The sequence below is a fragment of the Balearica regulorum genome, chromosome 4 (assembly GCF_011004875.1).
Source record: "Balearica regulorum gibbericeps isolate bBalReg1 chromosome 4, bBalReg1.pri, whole genome shotgun sequence".
NCBI lineage: Eukaryota > Metazoa > Chordata > Aves > Gruiformes > Gruidae > Balearica > Balearica regulorum.
In genome coordinates, this window is record NC_046187.1 from 67,905,897 (window position 1) to 67,918,474 (window position 12,578).

The 12,578-nt window shown below is 37.4% G+C and overlaps 1 protein-coding gene across 2 annotated transcripts; it reads right to left on the reverse strand.

Moving 5' to 3' along the window:
* Window positions 1-397: 397 nt before the first annotated feature.
* On the reverse strand, window positions 398-8,539 carry TMEM128 (transmembrane protein 128). Of its 2 annotated transcripts, XM_075752488.1 has the most exons (5): window positions 8,380-8,539; window positions 6,984-7,125; window positions 4,875-5,036; window positions 3,610-3,718; window positions 398-2,054 (listed from the first exon to the last, which is right to left on the reverse strand). In XM_075752488.1, the coding sequence occupies exons 1-4, from the start codon at window positions 8,498-8,500 to the stop codon at window positions 3,619-3,621; spliced, it is 525 nt and encodes a 174-aa protein (XP_075608603.1). In that variant the 5' UTR covers window positions 8,501-8,539; the 3' UTR covers window positions 398-2,054; window positions 3,610-3,618. The 2 variants fall into 2 exon arrangements, with proteins under 2 accessions (XP_075608603.1, XP_075608605.1); XM_075752490.1 differs by lacking the exon at window positions 3,610-3,718 and having other exon boundaries at window positions 1,911-2,054.
* Between the last annotated feature and the right edge of the window lie 4,039 nt (window positions 8,540-12,578).

The window sequence follows — 12,578 nt, forward strand, 5'->3', positions numbered from 1 at the left end:
CCAGATTCGCCACTACTTCCTTTTGAGCATGTAACTGAATGAGTATTGCATTGGATACTCATAACTGTTACTGAAAGACTTTGCAGGACTTTTGGACAGTGAGTGTATCTGCATGGGATTTTCTGAAAAAGACATCAAAGCAGTCAGAGGGCAAATTGCTCTCCGAAGGCATACAGAGCAGTATTACACCTTCAGTAAACCCAGCGGAGAGGTCATGAAAGACAAACATACTCCAAAGCAAATGCAATATTTAAAATCTACATGAACATCTATTATCTAGGCAAAAAAATGGGCTGACAGTCCCTAAGACTGTTAAATAGTAAGTACTGACCAATAATTGATCACTTTTATACAAAGTTTATTAAGATGTCCAGAAGAATAAATCTCAAAAACTATGTACCAAATAGTAATTTTAATTCCAGAGTACAAAGCAACTTAAAACACTTAGAGTACTTATATAGTTGACAAAAATACAGTGATAGTTACCATCCCTGAGCAACAGTGCATTTGAAATATCATCATAAACAAAGTTACTCAAATGTACCTGTGTATGCAGATGTAAAAATGTTAAAATTTGTTAAAGACTGGAAGAAACTTGCCCTTTAAAGATGGGAAGTACAATTGGTTTTGGAAAACTTAAATATTACATTTAAACAAATCAAGCAGTTAATCTACAAGCTACTTAACAGTAGTGCTAAATGTATTTTATTTTGGTTTGACTGATGCTTTGTATTGCATAGCAAGAGCAACTTTTTTCCTTAATGAAACAGAAGCAGCTAAAGACAATGTCTATTTTTTTCATTACTAAACTGTGTGTATTTTGTATTCAGCAATGGTGTGACTTTGAAAGTCAGAATGAAGAACAGTCTTCTCTAACAGCTCAGACTTCAAGCAACAGTCACACAGAGTAAATTTTAACAAGTTTCAATACCCAGCTTCTACATTTTCCTACTAAAAGGTGTGGGTGTGAAAGTATTTAACACAATGATCTATATAAAACTGTCTGGCAACTGGATAGTGCCCAGGTTTCCAGATACTGAAGTATGTCAGCCAAGGTGAACAGTGTTATTTTGTTTTCCTAACTGTGTATGACTAATGGCATTTAAGTTAATATGAGCTCTTTTATTTCAGAGGAAGAAAAATGGTGTCTTCATTAATAGGTACTGCTAAGAATGAAAAGTTAATTTACAGAAGAAACACATCCCACATACTGAAAAATAGTGCATACAACAAAAGACTTTACTTTGTGCTCTTTATTTCTTGTGTAGTGTTAATACGGTTCCTTATACTGCTGGTTATTCACACCTTCATCATCCATCTTTGGCTGTGAACAAACTGTGTCAGCACAAGTAGAATCTATTTATTTCACTGATGGCACTGCCAAATTAACAATGATGTAAACTCAATCAGCTTTCTAGGCCCTTACCCCGATCCATATCTTTTTTCAAACACTAGCAGATCTGAAGTCAAGAGATTAGGTCATAAAATATTTCCTACGTTATAACACGCATTACACAAGAAGTAGAATAGATCAACAAATGTCTCCTGTGTCATCTATGAGTAAGTTTACAAGTATAAACACAGATTCCATGTAACAATACTTTAGCTGTCAATTCAAATGGGAAGAATATAGTATTAAAACCCCACAACACCTGAATTAAGTATCAATTACTTTCAAACTAAACAACCTGCTTTGAGTAGTAAGTTGGATTAGGTGACCTCTGGAGTCCCCAAATGAGATTTAGGACTATATAACTGACTTATTAGCCACCTGCTTAATATTGAAAGAAGAAAAAAAGCTTTACAAAGCAGTGATGAAATGCTTTATGCTACTAAGAAATGTAAACCCTATCTATCTTTCAATTATTCACTAATCAGTTGCTTTTTCCCAGCCACTGGCTGACCTATGGTTATGTCCATTTCATTTATAAATCAGATAGTCTAAGAATTACAGTATCAGAGCAAACAAAGAGTATTAGAAATAATAAAAGTACTGGAATGTAACAAAAGTGACATCCACTTTGCAGGATAACAGTTGAGTCCTTCACATGACGCTGAAAGAAAAGGAAAAAAAAAATGTAACTTTAACAAGGATGCTGTAAGGTTGTATATGCTGCACAAGCTGTATTTTGTACTAATTCAATATTGATTAGTTAATGGGTTTGCATCACCAAATAATAATCTGGTCCTAATTATTAGGCCAATAATTATTTTGCCTACTACAGAATTAATAAATTCTGTATATCAAAATTTACTTGGCTGTTTTCATAAGGTTCCGCTGTTCAAGATACCTGTAATTCACTTGTACTTCTTACTTCCTAAGTACAAATTAATGCAGAATGGTTGTTTTAGTCTGTTAACACGACCAGCTCTAACACACTGAAATGCATCCTTTCCCCACGTCCTTCCAGTGCTCAGACAGAACATAGCTAATGACAGAACGAACAAACTTGTTTTGAAGAAGTCTGCATTAACCAGTGTGACTGAAGCTCCCATAGTACAGTAAAGAGGTTCTGAAGTAAGTATTGTATATTTCAGAAGTCTATAGGTGTTGTCAGAGTATGACCTAAGTTAATTACCTCCTTAAAAAAACTCAGGTTTCTTGATATCTAGAAAATAGGGAAAAATGCAACACTAGTTTCAGTTCATTTATTCAAACAAAAGCTGTGTTTCACTGTGCCAGCCACTGAATATTTTTTGCCTACAACTCTGGCGCTACAAGAGGCTACACTCAAAATCCAGCACTGTCTCATTCTTCTTGCTGCACTCCTAAAAATGCTGGGGGACTTCCTCACTGGAAGGGATTTCTGATGGCAAGCAAAACCAAACAGGCCTCCCCACATTCCCTTGAGAAGTACAGTAAACAAGACCTGCTGAAGGAGTCACTTCACTGGATGATGTAGACACCTGTGATACAGGGGACATCCCTTACCCTATTTACTGAGCAGTTTTTGATGTCTTCCTGAAGCTTTTTTCAGTTTCACAGGATTCAATTGAATAGTATATCCTAACAAAAGATGCCAGAACCCCTTTCCAATGTGGCAGTTATTGAGAATGATTTTTTCAAGTCAACAAAATACCTAGTTTTGCCTTTGAAAGTTTGGGGTTTTTTTAGGAAGAAAAAGAGCTTCTGATATCTGGTAGTTTTCCAGATAGCAGGTTGATCTGGACTGTTCATCACAGAAAATGAAAACAGCATACTTACAGACCAAGATAAAACAAAGCCTTTCAATTAAAAAAAAAAAAAGTTGCATACAGATGTAAATAGTTTCTCTCCTTTACTATAAGGTCAAGCAACTTCGCTAAGTTTTCCCAGTCTGAGTAAAAGCTGCAGGTATTTGGCCTATATGCGCCAAAACCATCCATTCTCACTAATCACTTCTTTTCACTATCTAGAATGGAATCAGAGAGAAGAAAAAAAAGGATATGCTTTCCTTTAGGAGACTTGTATGTTCTCTGGTTACTCTATATGCCACAAAATGCCAGTATTCTAAAAGTGTACACATAGAGAAGGAATCCTTAAATGTTTTACAGTCCTTAAATGTCTAATAAAGCAGTTCATGCAACAAGATAAGTGTTTTTATGTGCTTAAATAATTAAATTATTTACCTGAAGGACTTATCCCAGGAGTGACACAAGCATCACAACACCCATAAACTGAATGAAGAGCAACAGAGGTGTCATAAACGACCAAACAGGCCACAAGGCAATGTTGAAACTGGGAATGAAAGCAGGAAGTTTTTTCTAAGTTCAGTTGTCATATTATGGAAATACCAGCCACACAAAGAAAATATGGCACAATATGAGATTTAAATTACTCAACCTGGAAAAATACTTCTTTACAACTTGAAAGAAAACAAAACAAAAAGACCCCAGAACCTACTTATTAAACTGGTAGTTTAGTTTACTGCTTATTTACTGACAACTTATCATAGAACTTCAGTAGCTGCTGCAGATTTTACACTTAGCAAGTCTGCTCAGTCCCATCCAGGGTACAGATACCGTTTACTTTCAGAATCTCTGTATATGAAGCACCTGAAAATTAACTACTCTTGATTTTTCCATGAGCATACATGGCAACTGAGAAAAGCCTTAATTTGTGCTTCCAGCCAAGCAGATTTGAGTTAACTGAAGAGAAAGGGGGAAAACCAACTTATTTTACAACTGAATTACACGATTTGATCAATTCTAAACTATAGGGAACCTTTATCTTCTTCTGGCTTCCTTTGTTTCCCAGCATTGCAACAAATACCAACTGATGTTATTCAGATACCACACCTAAAGAGAGAACCAGCTTTCATGAAGACAGCAAATAAATATACTGGCACACATGTATATAATTTTTCATTCACATGCACATTTGCTTAATTCTGACTCCTATAATCTCATAAAGAAAGTAGCTCTTACTACAAGTACCATTCTCTGACAAGATAAAAACTCTTAAAGCTCATATAACAGAAGTATAAATTTCAGTATAAGTTTGCTATTAGCAGATTGTTTGATAATGAAGAACTCTGTATTAGAAAATGGTCAGGCCTAATTTTTTATCAGCTAGAGATTACACCTTTTTCTTAATTTGTAAACCTCACAAATGGTTGTCAGAGGTGAGCAATTTACACTAACAAAGCTAAGGACTTCAGTTTTCCTATAAATTTTCAAGACAGAAAAGATCCAGTATATCTACAAGACAGCTTTGACAGTTGCAACTCTTGCTTTGTAGATGAAAGTGGAAAAAATTATGCTACATAGAACTGGTATTGTCACCAAAACACTTTGTAGAATTAGAGAAATTACACTTTTTATAAAATGAGTCTATTAACACGGTTAGACTTGCACAGGTTTAGCAGAAGTTTGTACGCAGTGTTTGAACTTACCAAATTGCTGCTGCAATAAAGGTAGCTGTTGTGATAGGTATCAGTGCTGGATACTGTGCATCGTAGTCCTCAATTCCACAATACCACTCAAGATATAGTATGCAGTAAAAGGCAACAGATAAACATGCAGCCAATAAACAACTGCCAGAGGTGAACCACCAACTATGGGGAGAAAGCATGTTAAGCAGAGTCATACTGCAGTTTGCACATTAATCTTCATTCTAGTCTAGAGACAGAACAGACAATATCTGCTAAGTATACAGATTGGCCTAGGGATCCTGTTGGGTTTTTCTTAAATTACTTTTACAAAACACTTTTGTCCTTCTAAAGCTGTCTAATATACATAACTAATTGAGTTTAATTTTGCAGTGCAATATTCCTGTCATTTATTTTTCTTTCAAATATTTTGAAAATGCAATGCAACAAACCTTGTCAGTGGTATACTATACTACCACACCAAAAATACTTGGTCAGTAATGAAATAAAATAAGCTCCACTGCAACTGTGCTTCTCACTATAAATTACACCAATTTTTGTGCAACAGAAATGTTGCAGAAAGCTTTAATAAGGTTTCAAGTTTATCAGCTCTCAAATTTAACAGACAAGAAGCATGACGATTTTTCTTTACAGCAGCTGAAGAAAACCATAGAGAGATCCAAGATTTCAAACTCGGAATCAAGACGACACAGGGTATGTGATTATTTAGGAAGAAGCACTTTTGAGCCTCTCTGAGGACATACTTCAAGAGTAAGATGGGAAAGGCAACTTGGGAGGAAGTACACTTTGATAAAATCTTATACTTATCTGAGTATGTATTTAGCAAATAAAAATTTTAAAAAGTGAATTCTTACTACCATATTTAGATTACTAAATGACAAAGGGTAATCAAGGATCTTCCTACTCGGGTAACATTTGCTCTGGTATGGTATAGCAAATATCGTATGCTATTTTGGTACCTCAGTGCTACCAATTGAGAAATCTGCATTAAGAGGGCAGTTGCCATAGTCTACCTAAATAAGCAACACAGGAAGACAGGGTCCTGCAGGGAGCAGATGGGGCCACCCAAGACTTTGATCACGTCCTGGAGTCACTAGTTTGTATCCACAGCCAACTGGATGTAGGGTGTTATCTAGACCAGCCTGGAAAAGCAGCTCCAGAGAACCTCACAGCACAGAGTGAAGCCCTGTTCAGCTTTCATGTACTAATACAATAATGACAATGAGTTTTAAAAGCACTTCCAGGTGAAGCTATCTAAAAATTTTTAACATCCATCAATCCCACTGAAAATAATTTAATAGAAAAGAAATACAATAGCAATAATTTCATAGAAATTATTTCACTAATCTTTCACTGGTCTACTCAAAGAAGTCTGGAGAACTTCTAGAGAAATGAACTTCATTTTGACATTTAGAGATTAATTTCACCTTTTTTGATTAAATTAAAAGCAAAACCCCAACACTTTCAACAAAACAGACAGCGATTTCTTATACTTAAGTGTAAACTCAGAGGTACAGTATTAAAACATCCTGCTATTACAACAAATTTTGCGTGTACACAGATGGCTCAGTAGAGTCTAAAGAAAAAAATATAATTATAGCAGAATTTTAAGCATTGTATTTACTCAAAAATTAGTTTAATAATGACTTAGGTGGTCATCTGGTTCAACCCCCCTGCTCAAGCAGGGTCACCTAGAGCTGGTTGCCCAGGACCATGTCCAGATGGCTTTTGAGTATCTCCAAGGATGGAGATTCCACGACCTCTCTAAGCAAACTGTGCTGGTGCTTGGTGACCCTCACAGTGAAAAACTGTTTCCTGATGTTCAGACGGAACCTCCTGTGTATCAGTTTGTGTCCATTGCTTCTGGTCCTGTCACTGGGTGCCACAGAAAAGAGCCTGGCTCTGTCCTCTCTGCACTGTCCCTTCAGGTATTTATATAGCTTGAGAAGATCCCGCTGAGCCTTCTCTTCTCCAGGCTGAATGCACCAGCTCTCTCTATTCCTATTGTAGATCTTGTTTATCCAAGACTTAAAACACAGTGTTCAGATGTAACAAACTGAATATGACTGTAAGATGAAAACACAACTCTCTTTGTAAGAAAAGGTACCTTACCTATCTGCTTGAATAGTTTCTTTAACAGTTTTAAAAAAATCAAAGTAGTATGTCACAGCAATTGATGCCAAAATCCAGAATGCAGAATGAATATTCAGTCTGGCAAGAGGCTTCCTCTTCTTTTCTACAGCTGAAGACTCTTCTGCAAATAAGAACATAATTATAGCACTAAAGACAGTCATTAAATGGAGTATGATTATAGTTACGTAAAACATGATGCTTTATCCTTTTAATTCGTTTATCTTTGGAGATTATTATACTTAGTGCAATACACTTTGTATTACAGAAGTATTCTAAAAAGCTCTCCGCATTTCCTGAAATAAAACAGACTAAGCAAGGTAAACTTTGATAAAAAAGATAAAGCAGTAACAATCAGCACATATGGTGTTTGTGTACCCTTTTAGGAAATTAGCATCTGACTAGATTATGAAAGGGTTATTTAACCAATTATAAACCTCCTGGTGTTATTAAAGCATTTTTATTAATCTAGTATATAGAAAGTCAGGTTGGTATTTGTGATTACTAATTTAGTTGTATCCTTTTTTGTTAATTTCAGTATTTGCAAACCAATTTCAGGCATAAATAATTTTCTTGTACTCAACTGCAGTCACAAGAGATTTTCAACCTGTTTCAGGAGCTAGCTTGACTCACACTGCATGCCTTCAGCAGGTAAACTAAAACTATCATTATGCAGAGGAGTATCTTTTGTTTTTTCCCTCATCACCATATATTGTTTTAGAGAAAACAAGGCAACAGAGCGAGCAGATGTGAAAGTGTATTTTTATGCATGACAGTAGCCAAGTAACACACTCAATAGTTATACACACTATTAAAAAAAAAGTGTCAAGGGTGCCTTTGATATTTTATACTTTTATCACTAGAAGTTATTGTTGGCCTGTGTGCCTCCAGCAGCGTAACATATGCTGGCTCCTCCACATGCGTTATCACCAGCTGAGCATACCAACACCTCTGCGGGAGTTTACAGGCATTTTTACTTTTTATTTCTCAGATTCTTCCTCGTCTACTAGTGCTTGGGTCCGGAGCACTTTCGCCCCGTCAAGAAATCGCAGTTGCAAGCCTTTTACACAGCTCACGTCTCCCTTTTCCCATCCACACACCTGAGGGACGATGTGCTGGCTGCAAGCAAGCAGTATCCCAGCGGCAAGGCAACGCGCCCGTTCACCCGCGGAGCCCCTCACTCCTGCCGTGAGCAGGGTCCGTCCCCTTCCCCGGCTCCCGCCGCGGGGGCAGCGTTGCGGCAGGCGCTGCTTGTCACCGCTCCCCGCCCGGGCATTTCTGTCACACCGCCGGCCTAGCAGAGCCTGGCTCCGCTCCGCTCCGCTCCCCTCCCGGCGGGGTCTCCGCGTCCCAAGCCCGCGTCCCGTGCACCACCCACCGGCCGTCCCGCCGCCCCCGAAAGGCGGCTGCGGCAGCAGCGGGTCGCGGGGCTCTGCCCCTCCTCGCAAAGGGCGCCTGAGCCTCGGGAGCGACTCCCCGCCGCTGGCACCGGCCTCCATCTTGGGCCGCTCCGGCAGTGACGCCAGGGCGGGGGCGGGAAGCGCGGCGGCCGTTACGGCCGTTGGGCGTGAGGGGCGGTGGCCCCGTGTGTGGGGGCAGACAGAGGGAGGCGGCAGGCAGGCAGGCAGGGGGTCAGCCGGCATGGTCTTCTTAAGGTCACCGCTGCTGGAACTGGGGGTACCCTTGCCACGCACCTTGGCCACACAGTCTTGCCATAGTCCATGGCCAGTCGGAAAACAAATCTGAGCGGCCGTTCCCCACGGCGGTGTCAGGGCGGGAGGGCGCTGGGCGCAGCCCGAGCCCGAGCCCGGGCCCGGCTATAGCAAGTGATGATGACCCCGGTAATAGCCCGGTAATAAGTTATAAATCAACGGTATCATAAATCGCACTACTCCGCTTCAAAACAGTGAACAGTGATGCAAATACAAGTGCAGATGTGATGCTTGTTTTGTCAAAGTAATAAAGAAAAATGGGGGGGAAACGGGGCAGCATAGAAATATTTTTATCATTGCATTTTGCAAAACAGATGCTCTCAAGGACAGAGGTTAGGAAAATTTAAATTTTTGTGGCAGAGTGGTTTAGGTAGGGCAGGAGTCAAAGAACAAAGCTTGGAGGGCTTTCCATAGGAATCCTGCAACACTGGATACTGCAATTGAAAATAATAACTACATTTACAAGACAAACTAGATAGAAGTTAAATAAACTAATTAAATGGTAAAATAGATTGTTTCAGCTCTGTAGCAGAATTCTGCACAATTAGGTATGAAGTCATGTGCATGTTTCTGCAAACAAAATCTTGATACTTAGTAGATTAGTATTGCCTCCTTGTTAATTCACATGGACAGACTCAAAACTACTAAATTGTAATCTTAGGGCTGGTCTAATTTTTCCTGTTTTATAAGAATGCTGTGAAAATATGCATTGTATCTTTTGGGGTATGTTCATTGAATAACATGGCTTTTAAAATTGAAATTTGTTTCTAATATTATTTATTAAGCTAATTAGATTATATGTGTGGTACTTACAAATTCTGTGCTTTCTCAGACAAAATCACGTGGCGTAAAGCTAAGGCAAAAATCCCACTATCTACAGAATGGAAGTACCTGTCCAATATGCCACCTGTTATGGATAGTTTTTCTTTACAGTGTGAGTAAATGTAGAAATAGTCAATAAAGCTCAGATTATTATAAGGTAGATTGAAAAAAATAATTTAGTGTATATATTTATCAGGAAAAAAATGACTATATTTTCCTAAATATCCTGTCATCTGTTTTATAGATGAGTGAGGTCACAGGGACAAGGGTGGCAAGGATTCTGATTATTTTTTATTACTCAGCATTGAATTTTGAATAAATTCAACCTAGAAGATACAAGAATGGAACAATTTTTAATTTTTTTTTTCTCTGCAGAAAGCCAGGCTTTCATTTACATCTGAACTTCACGTGAGCCATGCCATAGTGAGTAGAATTGTTTTTCCCAGCCTTGGAACATGTCTCACATAAAGGCCAACCACATCATAGTCCTTAGTGACTACAGTGATTATTTTATATTTAGATCGGTTGAATATTTTGAAGTTAATAGCTCATGGGAGCCTCTGAGCAATGAAATAGAGGTTTCTTTGTTTTATTTCCTTTGAGTGAAATGATTACCTCAGCCTTCACTTTCATGCTAGTGATTCAAATAAGAAACAAAGAAAATCTTCATGTACTTTCTTTGCAAAAGCTATTCATAGGAAATATCTTTGATTTAAATGTAACAATTAAATAAATATGTATGCTTGAAAAGGTTAAGATCTGTTAATGTTGTTGAACTGAAGACTCCTGTTTACCTACAGAGTAGGTATTGTGCAAAGAGCTGAAATAAGAGCTTCCCTTCCCTGACTCACTATTGACCTTAACCTAGACCGCTCATGTTCAGTGTTTGTAGAGCTGAGATGTTTTCTGTGATCTTTTCTTCTCTGATTCAGAAATTATTAATCTGTTAAAGAGTAGATAGTGATCAGGAGCTCAGCTGAGACTGTTACAAAATGAACAACATCATTAACAAAGCATCTAAACAACGGCCCTATTATGGATAATTAATTCTTGCAAGTTAAAGTTTAAGAATCCCTGCAGAAATGTTAGGAAGTATTTTAAAATGTGGTACTTGATCAGATAAATTTAGTTAACAGACTGTGTAAGGGATTTGTGAATTTGAAGATTCTGTGAAGGAAATGTACAAAAGGTAGAGTTTGCAGCAATTTTTTTGTTAATTGTATTCCTGGTCTCTCGCGTAACGTTTCTGCATTTTCTGAAACTGATTTCAAGAACTTTGCATTCTTTTCTTTTAAATTGGAAAGAATGCTTTGTAAGTTATTTGAATGTTTTTAAATATTCAGGTTTTGCAGTTGTAAGTGAAAGATGAATTTTGTAATCTAGTTGGATATTTTGAAATTCATTTTCTTGTTGCTTGCTGAGTATGTGCTATTTACTGACTAGTTGGATTTATGTTGATTTACAGGTAACTCTTAATGACACACACAAGTGGTAGCTTTTTATGTACCTTGACTGGGTACATATAAATTTTAGAATTAGGCTTCCAAGTTAAATTCTCACTTTTAGAAAGTTAAATTAGTTTTCTAGTATTCTAGCAAATATTTGTAAGGTTTTCCCCATTAAAGAAGTCAATAGCTAAATTAGCCCAAATGTTATCTGTTCACAAAAGACCTGATTGGAATTTTCTTCATTTCTTATCTAAGCTCTTCTCTCCATATGTTCATTTTTAGCTGAAGTAGGTTGCATACAGTGTAGGCATGTTCTTCATTTTGAGGAATGATTGTTCAATATACTCTCTGCTTTCTGCTCATGAACTAAGTAATAATAAAGTGAGTAGTAATCTGCTCATTATCTTCCACTATCAGGAGTAAAAGGATTGGTTGGGTAGAGATTCTCAGTCCTTTCTGAACATTGTTCTTGGAGTAAAGCATTGCATATCCTCTCTTACACTGGATGAAAAAGTAAATACATTGTCTAACTCATCCAGGTAAGAAAAAAGCCTTTGAATAGTACTACAGTTCTCTTGCTTTCATCTAGCATTCTTTTAATTAGTTCAAATTCAATACAATGGGAAAAAATCAGCAAAGGACTTAGAAGTACTTGGTGTGAATAACAATGCAAATCTAAAAAACAACTAAAGGTTAAAACTCAATCGACTCTGAATGTGGTACATATACAAACTATTGAACTCAAATTGAATTCTCATGCAAGTATTAAATTACAGTGCAGCCCTCAATTGACCCTTTAGGAAGGAAACAATACATATAATAGTCTGTTTGATACCAAGAATGCACTATATATATAAGCATGCAAGCATTTGAACTTCATGAAGGAAAAGAAAGCAGAAAAGATAAAGGCAGTTAAAAAGGTGAAGAGGGCATCTAAGAGAACAGAAAACACACCATATAACATCATCTGATTTATCTAGGTATGTTATTCTTCACCTTGAAACTTGTCTGCAGATTACAAAAAAGTAGCTGGTCCAGAACATTAATCTGAAGGATCTATTTGCTGGAAGACCATTTCAACACGCTCAATTGTCCTGATTAAAAATGTTAGGCAGCTTCAATATTTGACTCTTGCTTTTTGCTATAATTGTGATTAAGAATATAAAATGAGAAGACTGTTCATTCCAGCCTGGATCTTCAAACGTGTAAACAAAGCCCATGAAATAAATCTGGATAAACTGTTCTCCTAGAAGTTGCTAAGTAAATCTTCCTACTCTCTCTTCTAAATAATTTCTTGAGTTTAGTTTCACTTAACTATGCGTACTTTCTTAGGGAGTACAATGGCTCTCCAAATGTTTTCCTAAGACTACAGTTTAATGATACAAAGCACTTGGCAGCAATACTCCAGCTATAATTGTTCTTGACTACTGAATCCCCAGTAGTGGTATATAATACCTCCCAGTTTGAGGATTTGATCTGTTTTTAAAAGCCTGCAAAAATGCAGAGGGTGGCGGAGAGGCAAAAATAAATGGCCAGATGTGGGAGGGTGGGAAAGGGAACACTTGGGAATTACTGAAACCAATTTCCTCACTGAG

Coding starts and splice junctions, on each gene's coding strand:
- TMEM128 (XM_075752488.1), bottom strand. CDS start 8,500: ATGGAGGCCGGTGCCAGCGGCGGGGAGTCGCTCCCGAGGCTCAGGCGC. Junction 7,126..8,379: donor CGGGGGCGGCGGGACGGCCG/GTGGGTGGTGCA, acceptor TCTTATTTGCAG/AAGAGTCTTCAGCTGTAGAA. Junction 3,719..4,874: donor TTTATTGCAGCAGCAATTTG/GTAAGTTCAAAC, acceptor TTTCATTCCCAG/TTTCAACATTGCCTTGTGGC.